Source organism: Oncorhynchus kisutch, linkage group LG10, assembly GCF_002021735.2.
Source record: "Oncorhynchus kisutch isolate 150728-3 linkage group LG10, Okis_V2, whole genome shotgun sequence".
Taxonomy (NCBI): domain Eukaryota; kingdom Metazoa; phylum Chordata; class Actinopteri; order Salmoniformes; family Salmonidae; genus Oncorhynchus; species Oncorhynchus kisutch.
In genome coordinates, this window is record NC_034183.2 from 7,930,050 (window position 1) to 7,950,714 (window position 20,665).

The 20,665-nt window shown below is 43.0% G+C and overlaps 1 protein-coding gene across 4 annotated transcripts; it reads left to right on the top strand.

Annotated features, from left to right (window-relative positions):
* The first annotated feature begins 2,588 nt into the window (after positions 1-2,588).
* Positions 2,589-17,672, top strand: LOC109897687 (CTD small phosphatase-like protein 2-A). Of its 4 annotated transcripts, none has more exons than XM_031833001.1 (14): positions 2,626-2,875; positions 4,027-4,264; positions 8,956-9,088; positions 9,715-9,861; positions 10,303-10,521; positions 10,552-10,593; positions 10,787-10,880; positions 11,099-11,210; positions 11,538-11,624; positions 13,009-13,071; positions 14,019-14,098; positions 14,308-14,434; positions 14,581-14,676; positions 15,790-17,672. In XM_031833001.1, exons 2-14 carry the CDS (start codon positions 4,028-4,030, stop codon positions 15,853-15,855), a joined length of 1,503 nt encoding a protein of 500 aa, XP_031688861.1. In that variant the 5' UTR covers positions 2,626-2,875; position 4,027; the 3' UTR covers positions 15,856-17,672. The 4 variants fall into 4 exon arrangements, with proteins under 4 accessions (XP_020347792.1, XP_031688861.1, XP_031688860.1 ...); XM_020492202.2 differs by having other exon boundaries at positions 2,659-2,875; positions 4,008-4,264; XM_020492203.2 differs by lacking the exon at positions 10,552-10,593 and having other exon boundaries at positions 2,589-2,875; positions 4,008-4,264.
* Positions 17,673-20,665: the final 2,993 nt, after the last annotated feature.

Genomic DNA, 20,665 nt, shown 5'->3' on the forward strand with positions numbered 1-20,665 from the left:
CTGAAACGAGCCAGAGAACTGTCAGTTCCGGAAGAGAGGAAGTGGGGATAAAACTGACCCTGATGGCGATGCCTTAGCTAGCAGCGCTGCTAACCCTGCCACCTCCACTACCAAGTAGGCCTGCAAATCTCATCACAGATTTTAGCTACTTTTCAACTACTTAGCACGTTAGCTAACCCTTCCTCTAACCTTAAAACTTAACTCCTAAACGTAACCCTAACCCCTAGCTTACGTTAGCCACCAAACTAAAATTCGTAACATATTGTACGTTTTGCAAATTTGTATCATATAATACGAATTGTAAATCGTAACATACCACATGAAATGGGTGATGGACATTCACAAATTAACACATGCCATACAAAATGTCACATATCATACTTAAAGGAACATCTCAGATTTACGTACAGAATAATACGAAATGCTCTGAGACCAGGTTGGTCCACTGAAGGGAGGCGCAGTTCAAGAACAAGCAAAGGTATAACCCATGGCTTGTCATGTGAAATAAAAAAACTGGGGTGTACAACATGCAAAAATGTAGTGAGCTTTGGTCTAGAAACGACTAGATGGATTAAACTAACAAAAGATTGGGTGGAATGTACAATAATGTCCTTTGCCTCCGATGGAAAAACAAAACAAAGCCCTCTGAAAAGTTTTTTTTATCATGCCCGAACCAAGGAGCATTTAGTGGAAGCAAGCATTGTAGACTAGGCTAAAGAGGACACCCAAGTTACCGGTAACATTCAAAATGAGAAAAAAAATAGGCACTACTGCCAGATTCTTCTGAACAGCCTTACAAGGAGGCTTAACATCACAGATACAGGCCCGCTCATGGCTTTGAGCAAGACATTTACTGACATGGGAAGTCATTGTGGAAGGTATTTTCTTTAATCTGAATATGTGCTTATATATTCTCATGTGCTCATGTGCTCTGCTGCAACCAACATAAAATAAGAAAAATCTCAAGTTGTATTGTGATGTGCGTTCTACTGTTAGTCTTGATAATGATATGAAATACGGTTATTGTAAACTGAGTATGTGTGCGTGCATATGGCAGGACATCTGCAGTGACTTAAAATTTGTAAAAAGCTGTACATTTGTCTTGAAAATTAAGCTAAAAGAAATTGACTTGTGTAAACCCCACAGCTACGTTTGAGTATGTGGGCATATATTCTATGCCCCCTCTCGCGCTGAGTGTTCTGGGACCTCTCGATTTTAACAAATTAAGCACTGCATACTGTACACATCGTTTAAAGTGCCATAAGGAAAGGTTTCTCACATATAGGCTATATTTTTTATTTTATTTAACTAAGCAAGTCAGTTAAGAACAAATTCTTATTTACAATGACGGCCTACCAAAAGGCCTCCTGCAGGACGGGCTGGGATTAAAAACAAATAAAATATAAATATAGGACAAAACACACATCACGACAAGAGAGACAACACTACATAAAGAGACCTAAGACAAATTTACACCTATGATTTTATTATATATGATTGTCCTGCTTTCATTCCTATAGGAAATTATAAATATAAAAGTTGAGTAATTTTAATAAATAACAAATGTATTATTTTTGTTCTATTTTGCTGATAAGCTCCACTGAAGGGCTACTCCTAAACTTCTATAGTATGACGTCCTTCTCTGTTTACAATGACCACACCATACGAGGCATCCACACATACCGGTACCCACTATGCTTAGTAGGCTTAGGAAGTTTCTGAGATCAAACTTTGCTTTCCAAACCTATTTTTGAAAATAAATTGTGTGCCAGTAATGCTGAGGTGCGCCTGCGCAGGTCATATGTGTGGCGCAGTGTCAAAGGCGCTGCATCTCAGTGGTAGAGGAGTCACTACAGACCTTGGTTCGATTCCAGGCTGTATCACAACCGGTCGTGATTGGGTGGTGCACAATTGGCCCATCGTCCGGGTTAGGTATTGGCCGGGGTAGGTGTCATTGTAAATAAGAATTTGTTCTTAACTGATTTGCCTAGTTAAATACATTAAAGTATATGTGTGTGTGTATATTCATATATAATATATGTGTGTATATATAATATATATTTATATATAATATATGTGTGTGTATATATAATATATATTTATGTCTATATATAATATATATTTGTGTATATATAATATAATATATGTGTGTCTATATATAATATGTATTTATATATAATATATGTGTGTGTATATATAATATAATATATGTGTGTCTATATATAATATGTATTTATATATAATATATGTGTGTGTATATATAATATATGTGTGTCTATATATAATATGTATTTATATATAATATATGTGTGTGTATATATAATATATATTTATGTGTATATATAATATATATGTGTGTCTATATATAATATGTGTGTGTGTGTGAGAATCAATCATCCGGGATTTCTGACGAGTTAGCTAGGATTCGTATTACAGTGGGTACACTCGGTTTACTCCGGTGCAGCAGCCACATATATGCTCCGTATTGAAACACGTGATCCGTCAAACCATGTCATGAAAATAATATATCTCCCACAAACCGTTTTACCGCATACTTTTATGACGTTATTCAGTGGTTACTTTTAGCTGCTTTTGCGATGGTGGTGGTACACCTGTAAATTGCATGTAATATAATCCACATTCCTAGACATCAAAGTAGCGCTGGAGTCCCGAGTAGCTTTATCGAGTGCACCCTCTCGGGAATTTGTGATGAGGCGGGAAATGGCGTCCGAAGAGCCCGTCGATGGTCTGTGGTTCTGAACACAGCTGGCAGCGATAACGACGGACAGACCTCTCTCTCGGTGGCCGCACCGTTGCGGCTACCAGTGTGGACAGGCAAGCGGCAAGTTTGGTTACGAATTGATTTGCACCATCGGTAAGTAACGTTAATTGTTTATGGCTGTGTCAACATGTTTTTTTTTTTTTTATTCAAACGATTGCCATATCACCAGTGAGCACCTAGCTAGCCTGCTTGATGTAGCTTTTAAAAATGCTACCAGCTAACGTGACTAGCTAGCTATATCTAGCGACGATACTAGTCATTTGATTTATTAAAACTGCTGACCGATGTTATGCATGTTGTTTGGTTGGCAATCGTGAAATCAAAATGGCTAGCTAGCCTGCTAATCTTAAGTGATGGATACCGTTAGCTAGTCGCCAAACAACTATTCCGTTACTTAATTTTTTTTATTTTTATCGTTAGTCCCAATTTCGTTGGTTAGCTTTGCCATCTTACTACCTGTAATACCCGTATCTCGTTTTAGAATGGCCGGAATAAAATAATTGGGGTCGCTAACTGTTTTGGTTAGCTAGCCAAACACTGGTTACATAACAGTTAACTGGCTAATGTAATGTTCATGCTTGTCACTCGCTGTTCACTGGCTTGCTAACAACTGCTAGCTAGATACTAGCTAACACATTACTAATGTTTGGAGCTATATATATATATATGGTGGCATTTGGTCAAGTCTCATATTTATTTGGTTTAACGTCCTATGTGACTTGTGTTGTGAAAGGGAATTGTCGTCTTAACTCGTTACCTAGGTCTCATACTAGCACCTAGTTAAAAGTTTGCCAACAACTTCAGCTAGAAGGGGGGGAGGAGCTTTGCAGAACGAACACCGCCCACTTTCCTGGTAGTGTATATAAAATAACTACAAGTACTGTAGCATAGATTCCACTGTGGATATGTTATTGTGAATTTAAATCTGTATTCTGAAATATTTATACATTATAATTGCAATGACATATAATTATTAGCTTAATTATAATTCTCAATACTCTTTGTTTTAGATAAAGTCGTTTTTGGGGAATACAAATGTCAAGAATATGCCAAACATCCTAACAAAGTAAAAAATAAACACATTGTTAGGGCTATAATAAATGTTTTGTGGCTGTGTTAAAGCGTTGACGTGGCAACATGTCACCTCACTGGTTTCCTGTGTTCTCTTTGTTGTACTTGTAATATATATATATTGCCCTGTCTGCTTGCTGTGCTGCCACACCAGTCTTCCATGTAACGTGTAGGATGATGAGGTTGAGAGTGCGGAAAGCTTCTAAGCAGACCAGCGCCAAACCAAAACCTGGTCCCAAATCCAGCCCCGGCCGTCCAGCCCCAGCCTCGGCCCACCGCCCAGCCCAGGCCAAGAGGAAACACTGTGAGGTGGAGCCCACTGCTGCGACCAGGAGAGGCCTCAGAATGCAGAAGAATGAGACGGGCCTGTTTTCCACCATCAAGAAGTTCATCAGGGGAAATGCTGTCAAGGTGTGTTTGTGTGAACTGTTTGCAAATGCTTACATTTTGGGTGGCAGGTAGCCTAGTGGTTAGAGTGTTGGGCCAGTAATGGAAAAGTTGCGAGATCGAATCCCTGAGCTGACGGGGTAAATATCTGTCGTTCTCCCCCTGAACAGAGTAGTTAACCCACTGTTCCTAGGCCGTCATTGTACACTGCTCAAAAAAATAAAGGGAACACTTAAACAACACAATGTAACTCCAAGTCAATCACACTTCTGTGAAATCAAACTGTCCACTTAGGAAGCAACACTGATTGACAATAAATTTCACATGCTGTTGGGCAAATGGAATAGACAACAGGTGGAAATTATAGGCAATTAGCAAGACACACCCAATAAAGGAGTCGTTCTGCAGGTGGGGACCACAGACCAGTTCCTATGCTTCCTGGCTGATGTTTTGGTCACTTTTGAATGCTGGCGGTGCTTTCACTCTAGTGGTAGCATGAGACGGAGTCTACAACCCACACAAGTGGCTCAGGTAGTGCAGCTCATCCAGGATGGCACATCAATGCGAGCTGTGGCAAGAAGGTTTGCTGTGTCTGTCAGTGTAGTGTCCAGAGCATGGAGGCGCTACCAGGAGACAGGCCAGTACATCAGGAGACGTGGAGGAGGGCAACAACCCAGCAGCAGGACTGCTACCTCCACCTTTGTGCAAGGAGGAGCACTGCCAGAGCCCTGCAAAATGACCTCCAGCAGGCCACAAATGTGCGTGTCTGCTCAAACGGTCAGAAACAGACTCCATGAGGGTGGTATGAGGGCCGACATCCACAGGTGGGTGTTGTGCTTACAGCCCAACACCGTGCAGGACGTTTTTCATTTGCCAGAGAACACCAAGATTGGCAAATTCGCCACTGGCGCCCTGTGCTCTTCACAGATGAAAGCAGGTTCACACTGAGCACATGTGACAGACGTGACATTCTGGAGACGCCGTGGAGAACGTTCTGCTGCCTGCAACATCCTCCAGCATGACTGGTTTGGCGGTGGGTCAGTCATGGTGTTGGGTGGCATTTCTTTGGGGGGCCGCACAGCCCTCCATGTGCTCGCCAGAGGTAGCCTGACTGCCATTAGGTACTGAGATGAGATCCTCAGACCCCTTGTGAGACCATATGCTGGTGCGGTTGGCCCTGGGTTCCATCTAATGCTAGACCTCATGTGGCTGGAGTGTGTCAGCAGTTCCTGCAAGAGGAAGGCATTGATGCTATGGACTGGCTCGCCCGTTCCCCAGACCTGAATCCAATTGAGCACATCTGGGACGTCATGTCACGCTCCATCCACCAACACCACGTTGCACCACAGACTGTCCAGGAGTTGGTGGATGCTTTTAGTCCAGGTCTGGGAGGAGATCCCTCAGGAGACCATGCCCAGGCGTTGTAGGGAGGTCATACAGGCACGTGGAGGCCACACACACTACTGAGCCTAATTTGGACTTGTTTTAAGGACATTGCATCAAAGTTGGATCAGCCTGTAGTGTGGTTTTCCACTTTAATTTTGAGTGTGACTCCAAATCCAGACGTCCATGGGTTGATCAATTTGATTTCCATTGATCATTTTTGTGTGATTTTTGTTGTCAGCACATTCAACTATGTAAAGAGAAAAGTATTTAATAAGAATATTTCATTCATTCAGATATTTTAGTGTTCCCTTTTATTTTTTTTGAGCAGTGTAAATAAGAATTTGTTGTTAATTGACTTGCCTGGTTAAATATAAAATAAATTGCGGCACATCCCATTCATGTCACGGGATGGATATTTAGTGGTTTTACACACTTCGTGTTCAAATAATCCAAATGACTTTGTTGAGCTTCACAATCAATTTGAGATAATTTGAAAGTATTTGGACATGATGCGTGAAAAATACTAATATCGGTCTCATGACTTGAATGGGATTTGTACCTCAAATGCTAAAACATTAGCATTTAGGAACACTACCAGGGGAAACCAAAGCAAAGCATGGATTCCTGTCATCAAATTTTATTTGTCTCATGTGCCTAATACAACAGGACTTTACCGTGAAATGCTTACTTACAAGACCTTAACCAACAATGCAGATCAAGAAATAGTTGGGAAAATATTTACCAAATAAACGAAAGTAAATAAAACATTTTTTTTAAAGTAACAATAACATACAATGACAAGGCTATATACAGGGGGTACCGGTACTGAATTAATGTGTGGGGGTACAGGTTAGTCAAGGTAATTTGTACAGGTAGGTGGAGGTAAAGTGACTTTGCATAGATACGTGTAAAAACAAAGGGGGATAAATGTTAATGGTCTGGGTGGCCATTTGCTGAATGGTTCAGTAATTATTATAGCTTGGCTATAGAAGTAGTTAGGTGCCTTTTGGACCTAGACTTGACACTCCGGTACTGCTTGCCGTGCGGTAGCAGAGAGAACATTATGTCACTAGAGTCTTTGACAGTTTCTTTGGGCCTTTCTCTGACACTGCGTGGTATATACAGTACCAGTCAAAAGTATGGACACCTACTCATTCAAGGGTTTTTCTTTGTTTTTACTATTTTCAACATAGTAAAGACATCAACTATGAAATAACACACATGGAATCATGTAGTAACCAAAAAAGTGTTAAACAAATTAACATTTTATATTCTTCAAAGCAGCCACCTTTATCTTGATGACAGCTTTATACACTCTTGCCATTCTCTCAACCAGCTTCACCTGGAATGCTTTTCCAACAGTCTTGAAGGAGTTCCCACATATGCTGAGCACTCGTTGGCTGCTTTTCCTTCACTTTGCCGTCCAACTTATCCCAAACCATCTCAATTGGGTTGAGGTCGGGTGTTTGTGATGCCAGGTCATCTGATGCAGCCCCATCACTCTCCTTGGTCAAATAGCCCTTACACAGCCTGGAGGTGTTGGATCATTGTCCTGTTGAAAAACAAATGATAGTCCCACTAAGTGCAAAACAGATGGGGTGGCTTTTCGTTGCAGAATGGTATGGTAGCCATGCTGGTTAAATGTGCCTTGAATTCTAAATAAATCACTGCCTGTGTCACCAGCAAAGCACCATCACACCTACTCCATGCTTCACGATGGGAACTACACACACGGAGATCATCCGTTCACCAACTCTGTGTCTCACAAAGATGTGGCCTTCACCTGCAACAGTTTTCAGTGGCTCATCATTTGTAAAAAAACAAATATATATATATATATATATATAAGGTTACCCACTTCATTACTTTGATACACTTGATAACCCAATTGTAAAACAATTGATGTAAACTATCATTATTTATTGCTTATTTTCTACTTCGTAGATGCGTATAATCTCCAGGCTATAACCTAGCCTGGTGGGAACTAGCCTGATCACTGTGTTCACCATATAATGTCCAGGCTATAACCTAGCCTGGTGGGAACCAGCCTGATCACTGTGTTCACCATATAATCTCCAGGCTATAACCTAGCCTGGTGGGAACCAGCCTGAGCACTGTGTTCAACATATAATCTACCGGCTATAAACTAGCCTGGTAGAACCAGCCTGATCACTGTGTTCACCATGCTATTTCACTTCACGTTTTCTGATATCTGAAGAGAAATAGAAAGGCGAATCCATTGATCAGATTGGTTCCACCAGGATAATCATAACCAGTATTGATCGTGTCTGATCAGTGTTCTGTTTGTGTGTGTGTGTGACCGTCCAGTATCTTTGAGGAAGGGCTGGGAGCTGATCTACGCTGCTGTGTCCATTTAATGAAACGCTGGTAAAGACATCCTAACTGCCATTGATAATAGAACAATGACTGTGTTCACAGAAACATGGAGCCAGCACATGGAGACTTGCAAGATGATGTGATGAAGTCCAGACTGACAGACAGGCTTGATACTGATGTCTCTGAATGGAGAGAGACCTGGCACTCGGCATTAAACATTTTACTAGACAACTTTTACTTGTATTGTCTTTAATTATTATTGAATTCAATATCAGTTAATATGTGGAGGGGGGAAAACCCTTTGTATTCTGCACCAGGATCAGGGAACTCATGTTGTGTATGGGACACCAAACAGGAAGGTATTACCATGTTTGCCAAGGTCGGCCCCATTACCACCAGAAACAATGCGGATGGGCGCAGCATCTGTATCGCCTGGGAATGACAATGACAGAATAAATATGCACATTGTTATATTAGCAAAACACCGCTTCTATGGTATTATCTAAAGGGTGGTTTCATCGACCCGTTACTGCAATGTTAAAGGTATCAAACCACTTTGTTTAGAGCATCTACATGAAATCAGAAATTGAATTCTTCTCATATGACTGCAGGCTATTGACCTATTCAAAGCGTCTTACGGCATCTCACCATACATCTGCCTGTAGGGGTGGGGGGGAGATTCTGACAGATGGGTGTGGGTGGTGGTGGCAAGGACACGCCCACATCACCCCCCCCCCCCCCAGCCAGGTTACATTTGGCTTCTGTTTCTTGAGGAGCAAGCCCCCCCCCCCCCTAAAAAAAAAACGAAGACAAAATCTGCAGGTTCAATTCACCTTTTTTAAAGTTAAAATGGCATTTTGATCTTAAAACGGTTGAAGAGGAGTAGCATCCTAAATTAAAGCTACAAGTGGGAAGTGTGCCATATCGAATGTTGCTTTCAGCAAGTTGTGACACTAACTACTAGTCCCTCTACTCTGCTTCCTTTCTGTCAGATGGAGCATGACATCCCAGCTAAGAGGAGTCGTGTTGATTGTAAAGTGGACAGCAGCAACCTGATCACGTCTTCTCCTCATCCTCCTAACAAAGCTATCCCCAGGGGCTGCAGGAGAAGCGCTAACAAACCTGGTGAGTCAAGACATTCCTCTGGCATAATTAAGCAATGAGGCACGAGGTGGTGTGGTATATGGCCAATATACCATGGCTAATGGCTGTTCTTATGCACGACGCAACGCGGAGTCCGTTGTATATTGGCCATATACCACAAACCCCTGAGGTGCCTTATTGCTATTATAAACTGGTTACCAATGTAATTAGAACAGTAAAATGTTTTGTCCATACCTGTGGTATACGGTCTGATATACCACGGCTGTCAGCCAATCAGAATATCAGGGCTGGAACCAACCGGTTTTATAATCTGTAATAATAATGGAGTCGTTCATAGCGCGAAATGACAAACGGTTGTCACGACGTCATCTTTGTGAACATCTGCTTTTGGAAATGTTGCAATGAGTCAATTGGTCATTAATGTTCATGAGATCGAAATGTTCTGTTTAGCTGTAACAGTGTGGATGTTGTCGTGTCCATTGTAAGAGTTCTGGCTGTACGACCACGTGGATAACACTTCCCCTCCGCTGTAAGGAGGCGGTGATCATTAATGCTCAGGAAATCGGAAATATCCTGCGTTGCCAAAAAGCAGGTGGATTTTGCAGGTTTCATTGGAAACAGTGAAGTTCCCTTGTTTTTCCCCTCAGATCCAATGACGTTGAACAGTAAGCCCCTGAAGCCCAACGGTAAACTGGAGGTGCCTGTGGAGGTGGCCATCAGCCCTCCTCGCACTACTCTCCTGGGGACCATCTTCTCTCCTGTCTTCAACTTCTTCTCACCTGCAACCAAGACCGGTAACAGAATCTGCCTCAAGTCTCATCATTGTGTTTTTTTTTTTTTTTTTTCAACCAGGATGACCAGTCTAAGAGTGTGATTGGTTACAGATTAAGGCTGTTATTGGACTGAAACACATTTACTCAATGGAGTTCCTCCAACGTGCTTTACTGATCCATGACTTGGTGTAATCTGTCTGGGATACCAACCCCATGGTTTATTTTTTTTTACCGGTCCTAAATGAATTCTCTTATATACCACCCTCTTCTCCACGTCGCTCCTGTGTATTCCCCTCGTCCAGCCAGAGGTTTTAAATGTAAAACATATCTGTGGGTTACACATGTTCACTCTTCTCTCATTGCCTTATTCCTCTCTGTGAACAGGCGTTAACGAGAAAAGATGCAAAGAAAATACCTTTTGAGATTAACCCCCTGTGTCTCTCCTGTATCTCCCCGATCCAGCCACTCTTGGGTCTGACTCACCTGGGCAGGTGCTGGAGGCTGAGGAGATTGTGAAGGAGGTGGAGGAAATGTCGACCAGTACCCCCACATCTACAGAAGGCGTCGTCCTGTCTCCTGTTGCTCCAGTACCACCACCACCACTGGCTCCTCTGGCTACACCAGAACCACCTGTGGAGGAAGGAGAGATGGTTACAGAAACAGATACGCCCCTTCTAACAGGTAACCGTGGCGATACGCCCCTTCTAACAGGCCACCGTGGCGATACGCCCCTTCTAACAGGCCACCGTGACGGTACGCCCCTTCTAACAGGCCACCGTGGCGGTACGCCCCTTCTAACAGGCCACCGTGGCGATTAGTAATCTGGAATATTCAGTGGAATTTTTTTACTTGCTGTGTTTGCCATGTTGAAATACCTGGGGAGAAAAGTACATGTGAATAAATAAAACCTGTGGATTTCTGTGTCATTTTTAAATATGTCATCCAGCTCCGGTATGCACCCCAGTCAGCTGTTACCCCCACGGCCCTCCCACGGCCCCTGCAGACGGCACCTACGAGGAGGACTGGGAAGTCTTTGATCCGTGAGTACCTACCTCTTCGTTTATTTACCAACCAAACAACGTTTGAAGTGCTCCTCTTTAAATGTCTGTAGAATAATAAGTAGTAGAAATAGGCCGTCCATCTGCGTGTCGTCATCACCATCAAACCAACTGAAGAAAAGTATTGTGTGTGCAAAGGTAGTTTTTTTTTTTTCTTTACTTGAACCAACTAATATCTTCTGTGCCTGCTCTGTTTTCAGGTACTTCTTCATCAAACATGTGCCTCCGTTGACAGAGGAGCAGATAGCCAGGAAACCAGCACTGCCTCTCAAAACACGCAGCACACCAGAGTTCTCCCTGGTCCTAGATTTGGTGAGTAGCACTTTTTTTTAAACATATTTGAGTCATTAGCAGAAGCTCTTGTCTAGCCTGGGTGCCGGTGAGTTTCTGCTCTCTTTTAATATAGCCTGGGTGCCAGTCTATGACAGTTGCTTTCCCATTGGAGCGCCTACGATTGGTTTCTCAAAATTCTGGGGCTAAGCAAAGGTTAAATTTGGCTTGACAATTGGAGTAGGCAGAAGAAGCACAAACCAATCTGTGACTAGGCTAGCTTTCATCTACAGCGTCTTACCGGTGCATTCAACTAAAGAAGGTTGAACAGCCGCTAACCAGAAGGTGTACTGTTTGTGTCTTCATCAGGACGAGACGTTGGTGCACTGTAGTCTGAATGAGTTGGATGACGCAGCCCTGACCTTCCCTGTCCTGTTCCAAGACGTCATCTACCAGGTACAGGCTGTGGAAACTATAGAAATCCAAAGGTGTTAAGTGATTGTCAATGGGCTTTTTCTCTATTCTTCATTCCTTGTGTCCTCTCTCTCTCTCTCTCTCTCTCTCTCTCTCTCCTCGCTTTATTCTCAAACCACATTGTAAGAGAATATCCAAGGGCTTTTTTCCTATGGATTACTCCTATGCGTTTTGAGGAGAGGAGAGGGGGGGGGACATGACGAATCAAGGTAAGACAAATCGAGAAAAAGCATTGGGTTTTATGTGATTTGTCATGTGTTAAAATGGCCGGCTTCAGTCATCTGATTCTAGTCATGGTTACTTCTAGTCAGGCAGCTTAGTATCCCATTCAGGGGACCCCCACTTTTGTTAGTGTCTTATTGGTCAAGGTCAGCCAATGACTTATCAGCACATCTCGTTCGGCCTAGATTCCCTGGACTTCAGTTAGTGTTGGACCCTGGCAACACCGTAAGGTCAAACGTCCCCATCCTGATGAGCACTACCAGCGTTTTCCCTCCGTGGGACTAAATCCATGTCTGTCTGATGTTGAAGTGTACGTGTTGGGTCCCTCTTTCTTCGTTTGGATGGTCCCCCCCATGCAGGGGTACTTGTCGGTGTCTTCAACATCAAATGACATAAGTGACCTGAGAACCGGAACCTCCGCTGTGCCACTGGGGGGGAGGGGGATTCCCGAACACCCCCGCTGTGCCACTGGGGGGGGGGGGGATTCCCGAACACCTCCGCTGTGCCACTGGGGGGGGGGGGATTCCCGAACACCTCCGCTGTGCCACTGGGGGGGGGGAGGGATTCCCGAACACCTCCGCTGTGCCACTGGGGGGGGGGGAGTGATTCCCGAACACCTCCGCTGTGCCACTGGGGGGGGGGGGGGGGGGGGGGATTCCCGAACACCTCCGCTGTGCCACTGGGGGGGGGGGAGGGATTCCCGAACACCTCCGCTGTGCCACTGGGGGGGGGGGAGGGATTCCCGAACACCTCCGCTGTGCCACTGGGAGGGGGGGGGGGATTCCCGAACACCTCCGCTGTTCCCGAACACCTCCGCTGTTCCAGCCAAGCGCAACAATTTGAGCCATAGTTAATGTCAGTTCTCACTGGACATGATTCTCGGTTATCTGAACCATGAGTGGTCAGATGTATGTGGCTATCTTCCGTTAAACTCCCCTTAACCTGGACTTCCGTCTCATCCTTGTTCTGACCGGACATTCTGTAGTGGTTGCTACCGGCAACTAAGGTTTCTTATTACATTGATGGTCCGTTGATTTTTCTCCAACCGACCCCTATTTTTCATCATGCAAAACATATATCTTTCACTGAACAGGGAAAGCTCTTGACATGATATGGTTTCCATATGATTCTTTCTTCTCTGCAGGTGTATGTGCGTTTGAGGCCGTTCTTCAGAGAGTTCCTGGAGCGCATGTCTCAAATTTACGAGGTGAGGTCCTATGTGTTTAATACATAGATATCAGACCACTGTAGACTAGAGGGAAAATTAATTCCTGTCTTGTTCTGTCAATTAAAACAATTACCCCACCTGTACTATCCTGATCCTACAACAGTTTTATAACCCCGGAACATTCTTGTCCCTTCTCAAAAAAAATCACTGCCGCCCCTGCTCAATTTTGTGCGCAAAAGTATGTAGACTATTCAATCTAATTTGTGTTTTAAAGCCCTTTTTACATCAGCAGATGTCACAAAGTGCTATACAGTAACCCAGCCTAAAACACCAAACAACAAGCAATGCCTGTGAGAATGTCAAGAGTGCAAAGCTGGCATCAAGGGTGGCTACTTTGAAGAATCTCAAATATAAAATATATTTTGATTTAACACATTCTTGGTTACTACATGATTCCATGTGTGTTATTTCATAGTTTTCATGGTTTTTTAGTTTATTCTACAATGTAGAAAATAGTGAAAGGGAAAAACCCCTGTCTGTCCTGTCTGTGACATGACTGTATTTCCACCCCTATTACTCCACTGCCCTTTCCTGTGGACTGTTGATCCTGACCCGAACTTGACTCCTATTCCACTGCCAGATTCCCGCGGGGTCCCGTTCTCTTGTAAACCTCTACTGTAGACTTCACTGGGACAGACAATCAAACAGAACGGAAATATGGGGCGGCAGTGTAGCCTAGTGGTTAGAGCATTGGACTAGTAACCGAAAGGTTGCAAGTTCAAATCCCCGAGCTGACAAGGTACAAAATCTGTCGTTCTGCCCTTGAACAGGCAGTTAACCCACTGTTCCTAGGCCGTCATTGAAAATAAGAATCTGTTCTTAACTGACTTGCCTGGTTAAATAAAGGTAAAAATTTTTTTTTTTTTTTAAAGAACGGAAATATATACTTTTTAAAAGTATTCTTATGGGTTTCTTGTCGTTCACAGATCATTCTGTTCACTGCCTCTAAGAAGGTGTATGCAGACAAGCTGCTCAACATCCTGGACCCTAAGAAACAGTTGGTCAGGTCAGTTAAATAAAGTTATTGCTTTTGAATGATTACAAATAACCCGTGTTGAGTTCCACCGTGACCTGTATCCCAAATGGCACAATATTCCCCAAAAGTAGTGCACCTATGTAGGGATTAGGGTGCGTGTATAAAGCTTGTGCTAATGTCCTAACACCCACTTCTACACTTGGCTAATCATTTGGGTTATTTCTCTACCTCTCCTACAGGCATCGTTTGTTTCGTGAGCACTGTGTGTGTGTTCAAGGAAACTACATCAAGGACCTAAATATTCTGGGAAGAGATCTTTCAAAAACAATAATAATCGACAATTCACCTCAAGCCTTCGCCTATCAGGTAAGCCTTTACAGTACAGCTACTCATTCTATCCCGCAGGAATCGCATACTTAAAATATATGCCCTCAATATACAATAAGTATTTTGGATAAAAGTGACGCCAAAGTGGCATATACGATTCAAAACGTCATGGTTCTTCATCACAGCTTTCCAATGGGATTCCCATCGAGAGCTGGTTCATGGACAGGAACGATAACGAGCTTCTCAAGCTGGTTCCTTTCCTGGAGAAGCTAGTAGAGATGGTATGTACTCATTCTGGAGAAGCTAGTAGAGATGGTATGTACTCATTCTGGAGAAGCTAGTGGAGATGGTATGTACTCATTCTGGAGAAGCTAGTGGAGATGGTATGTACTCATTCTGGAGAAGCTAGTGGAGATGGTATGTACTCATTCTGGAGAAGCTAGTGGAGATGGTATGTACTCATTCTGGAGAAGCTAGTGGAGATGGTATGTACTCATTCTGGAGAAGCTAGTGGAGATGGTATGTACTCATTCTGGAGAAGCTAGTGGAGATGATATGTACTCATTCTGGAGAAGCTAGTGGAGATGATATGTACTCATTCTGGAGAAGCTAGTGGAGATGGTATGTACTCATTCTGGAGAAGCTAGTGGAGATGGTATGTACTCATTCTGGAGAAGCTAGTGGAGATGGTATGTACTCATTCTGGAGAAGCTAGTGGAGATGGTATGTACTCATTCTGGAGAAGCTAGTGGAGATGGTATGTACTCATTCTGGAGAAGCTAGTGGAGATGGTATGTACTCATTCTGGAGAAGCTAGTGGAGATGGTATGTACTCATTCTGGAGAAGCTAGTGGAGATGGTATGTACTCATTCTGGAGAAGCTAGTGGAGATGGTATGTACTCATTCTGGAGAAGCTAGTGGAGATGGTATGTACTCATTCTGGAGAAGCTAGTGGAGATGGTATGTACTCATTCTGGAGAAGCTAGTGGAGATGGTATGTACTCATTCTGGAGAAGCTAGTGGAGATGGTATGTACTCATTCTGGAGAAGCTAGTGGAGATGGTATGTACTCATTCTGGAGAAGCTAGTGGAGATGGTATGTACTCATTCTGGAGAAGCTAGTGGAGATGGTATGTACTCATTCTGGAGAAGGGGGAAAATGTAAAAAAAATATATATATATATATATTTTCTTTTTGAATGTGCATCCAACTCAAATGACTTCCTTATGTACTCACTCAAACATTTGCCCTTGTACCTGATTGTCTGTATCCGGCTTTCATAAACAGACCGGTTTCTGTTCTTTCTCTTCCTCCACGAACGTCACCTCGGTCATTTGTGTTGCTGTACTATTTTATGCAACCTCTGCTGTCTGTTCTTACACTCCTCCACAGAATGAGGACGTAAGGCCTTACGTCAGAGAACGGTTTCGTCTTCACGATCTCCTTCCTCCAGACTGATTTGTGATTGGTTGACCCAGCAGGCTAACCAATAGAAATATAGAATGTATATTTATATTAGAATGTTCATTCTAATTCTATGGATTAGCCCTGCAGTACTTGGAGAGGGATGCCTTTCCTTCAACACAGTGGAGATGAAGAGAATCAAGTTTAACTGACTCTAATGAGGATGTTGTTTTAAATGGATCTCTGTCTACAACTACAACGTTTTCATTACTGATGAAAATACCAAACAAAATACCATTACAGAGGATTTTCTTATTACAGAAAACGACAAAACACAAATCTTTATAATTCCTGAAGCTATGTACAGTTTGAGTATTTGTTAATGTTTTGTATACTCAAACTAAACTGTACCCCCAGGGTAGAGCAGTCCCCTTGTATAGTAAAAGGCTTCTGCCTAGACGGATGGACCTCTTTGTTTATTCTTGAAAGCAGGGCCGTGTTCGTTAAGGCACAAACGTTTTGCAACTAAGGAAAATAAAGCGTTTCTGATTGGACAAGTCCAGGCAGAACCTCTCCAATTCGGACCGTTTTCTTCGTTTTTGGTGCCTAATGAACAAGACCGTGGCGACTTTCTGGGAGATTGTTTCTCATCTGCAGCTACACTTTTGGACTGAATGTCATGCAGTATTTGAGTGTGAGGACCTGACTGCTCCAGACTCATTTTAACAGGAATGGGCAGTCAAACCTGTATAATATACACGCTCGATTACATGTGTACATATGACGTATATATTTTTCAACTTTTCACTGTGCTTCTGATTTTAGTATGTTCATCTTTTAACTGACTTTACACCTTTGGAAGAAAAAATAGGTGATTTTTCTGTTGTCTGCCTGCAATTTTTACATCCCAATTGGCAACCTATTCCCTATATAGTGCACTGTTTGATCACAGTCCTATGGGACCTATTCCCTATATAGTGCACTGTTTGATCACAGTCCTATGGGACCTATTCCCTATATAGTGCACTGTTTGATCACAGTCCTATGGGACCTATTCCCTATATAGTGCACTGTTTGATCACAGTCCTATGGGACCTATTCCCTATATAGTGCACTGTTTGACCACAGTCCTATGGGACCTATATAGTGCACTATACAAAATAATAGGGTGTCATTTGGTATGCATGCTTACTTCCTAGTCTGCTTTTTAGTCCCATTTTTTTTAAGTGCAGTTATGTGGTCTCTAACAAGGTGCAGGTTTTAATCTATCTTTTAAGAGGAAATGTTTCTGAAATCATCATCATGATGATGTGTATAGGTCGTAATGTTAATGTAGTATAAGGTTTCACTTGGAAGACCATTCAACAAGCCATAATGATGGCCCAGATACTCATTTAGAAAATGTATCTTTGAGATTTCACCCCTTTTGTTCTTTTTTTGTAAAGATGCTTAAAAATCCCCTTAAGATGCTCTGTTTTTAGGGTGTGATGAAGAGTTTAAGGAGGAAGGCAGGCTTCGGAGCTCCAGCACTTTTTGTATAAAAAAATATACTTTTAAATGCAGCCCTATGTAAAAAAATAATAATTTTTTGTACACAAGTTATCACCTCAATTGTTATGTCCGGACTATTTTGAAATCGTAGCACCAGCAAAACGGCTAACATTTTTTTGTTTTTATCTTTTAAATCATGTTTTTCATTGCTGTTCTTAGTCGTGGGTGTGTGTGTGTGTGTGGAATCTCTTATGTATGAGTCTAAAAGTTTGGCCGATAAGACTCCCATGTTGTCATTGACCATCTTGGACGGTCACTCCTGTTGTACTCGGTGTTACTCAATGGTGTCCTTGATCATAAATACATTTTTATACAATTAATGAAAATGAATGATTTACGTTTTTTTTTAAACTGCATCAGTATGAGCCGAGACGCATACATTATTTAGCAAGATACTCTTAGTCACTTAGTCACATAGTTTTGTATTTTTTTTTGTGTGTGTGTATGTGGACACCCCTACAAATTAGTGGGATTTGACTATTTCAGCCACACCTGTTGCTGACAGGTGTATACAATTGAGCCGAGCCATGCAATCTCCATAGACAAACATTGGCAGTAGAATGTCCTGTACTGAAAAGCGCAGTGACTTTCAACGTGGCACCGTCATAGGATTCCACCTTTTACAACAAGTCAGTTCGGCAAATTTCTGCCCTGGTCAACTATAAGTGCTGTGATTGTGAAGTGGAATTGTCTAGGTGCAACAACGGCTCAGCTGTGAAGTGGTAGATCACACACGCTCACAGAACGTCTGTCCTCGGTTGCAACGCTCACTACCGAGTTCCAAATTTTCTCTGGAAGCAAAGTCGGCACCGGAACTGTTCATCGTGAGCTTCAGGAAATACGTTTTGATGGCTGAGCAGCCGCACTCAAACCTAAGATCGCAATGCCAAGCTTCTGCTGGAATGGGTTAAAGCTCCTCGCCATTGGACTCTGGGGCGGTGGAAACATGTTCTCTGGAGTGATGAATCACATTCATCTGACAGTCCGACGGATGAATCTGGGTTTGGTGAATGTCAGAAGAACGCTACCTGCCCCAATGCGTAGTGCCAACTGCAAAGTTTGGAGGAGGAATAATGGTCTGGGGCTGTTTTTCATGGTTTGAGCTAGGCCCCTTAATTCCAGTGAATGGAAATTCTAGACAATTCTGGGCTTCCAATTTTGTGGCAACAGTTTGAGGAATGCCCTTTCCTGTTTCAGCATGACAATGCCCCCGGTGCACAAAACGAGGTCCATACAGAAGAAATGGTTTGTTGAGATCTGTGTGGAAGAACTAGACTGGCCGGCACAGAGTCCTGACCTCAAACCTATCGAACACCTTTCGGATTAATTGAGCCCCACAGAGCAACATACCTTTTGGTCATCTAGTGCGGAAAGTATTCAGACCCCTTGATTAAAAATAATCAAATTTACGTTAGACTTTAATGGATTAAATTACTTTTTTCCCCCTCATCAGTCTACACACAAGACCCCATAATGACAAAGCAAATTAAATCCCTTGCGTAAGTATTCAGACCCTTTGCTATGAGACTGGAAATTGAACCAAGCCATTTGGATGAAGGAATTGTCCGTAGAGCTCAGACAGGATTGTGTCGAGGCACAGATCTGGGGACGGGTACCAAAACATTTCTGCAGCATTGAAGGTCCCCAGGAACACAGTGGCCTCCATTCTTAAATGGAAGAAGTTTGGGACCACCAAGACCCTTTCAAGAGCTGGCCGCCCAGCCAAACTGCGCTCGGGGAAGAAGGGCCTTGGTCAGGGAGGTGACCAAAAATACAGTGGTCACTGTGACAGAGCTCCTCTGTGGAGATGGGAGAACCTTCCAGAAGAACAACCACCTCTGCAGCACTGCACAAATCAGGCCTTTATGGTAGAGTGGCCAGACGGAAGCCATGCCTTTTAATGAGGAATGGCTTCCATGACAGCCCTCTTGGAGTTTGCCAAAAGGCACCTAAAGGACTCTCGGACCATGAGAAACAAGATTCTCTGGTCTGATGAAGCCAATATTGAACACTTTGGCCTGAATGCCAAGTGTCACGTCTGGAGGAAACCTGGCACCATCCCTACGGTGAAGCATGGTGGTGGCAGCATCATGCTGTGGGGATGTTTTTCAGCAGCAGGGACTGTGAGACTAGTCAGGATCGGGGGAAAGATGAACGGAGCAAATTACAGTAAGATCCTTTTTGAAAACCTGCTTCAGAGCACTCAGATCCTCAGACTGGGGTGAAGGTTCACCTTCCAACAGGACAACAACCCTAAGCACACAGCCAAGACAATGCAGGAGTGGCTTCGGGAAAAGTCTCAATGTCCTTGAGTGGCCCAGCCAGAGCCCAGACTTGAACCTGATAGAACATCTCTGGAAATAGCTGTGCAGTGATTCTCCCCATCCAACCTGACAGAGCTTGAGAGGGTTTGCAGAGAAAAATGGGAGAAACTCCAGAAATACAGGTGTGCCAAGCTTGTAGCATCATACCCATGAAGACTCAAGGCTGTAATGGCTGCCAAAGGTGCTTCAACAAAGTACTGAGTAAAGGGGCTGAACTTATGTAAATGTCATTTCAGTTTATACATTTTTGCAGACTTGTTTAAAGTCAACATATTTTTTGGCTTTGTCATTATGGGGTATTGTGTGTAGATTGATGAGGGGGAAAAAGCTATCTAATCTATTTTTGAATAGGGCTGTAACCTATTAAAATGGAAAATTGAAGGGGTCTGAATACTTTCCGAATGCACTGAAAAAGTACTTTTTCCGTTACTCTTCTCTCCCCAACTTGGGACTTGAACCAGGGACCCAGTGCACACATCGACAACAGTCACCCTCGAAGCATCTGTCGTTGAAATTCTACACAGGGACACTCAAAGTCAAGCTTAAATGAATCGTTGTTTATTAACAGTTAACTGGAGAGGTTCCAACAAAACTTGATACACCGTCATACACGTCTTTCAGGAGCTCTATCGGGGCAGTCCCGTTAGATATGGAGCTCTGTTCGCGGCAGTCCTGTAAGATATCTACTACTTACGGTCTCGTTACATAGGCATGATTTAGCTTATTCATCATTCATAATTCATTCATCAACGTTTGATCCATGCATGAGACTGACCAATACCTCACGAGGCTTCTTCTCTCCAAGCTGAAACCTTGAAACTGAGAACCTTTCATTCTTAAAACAAAAGGTTCTGTGCGTTCTGCCAAATTGCAGATACTGAGAGTGAGGATTTGTTCAAATCAGTCACTTAAATGAACACAGAAATTGGTTATTAGAAAAGCACAAACATAGCCTCCCGAAAAGCGTAGTGGTCAAAAAATCAATTCTT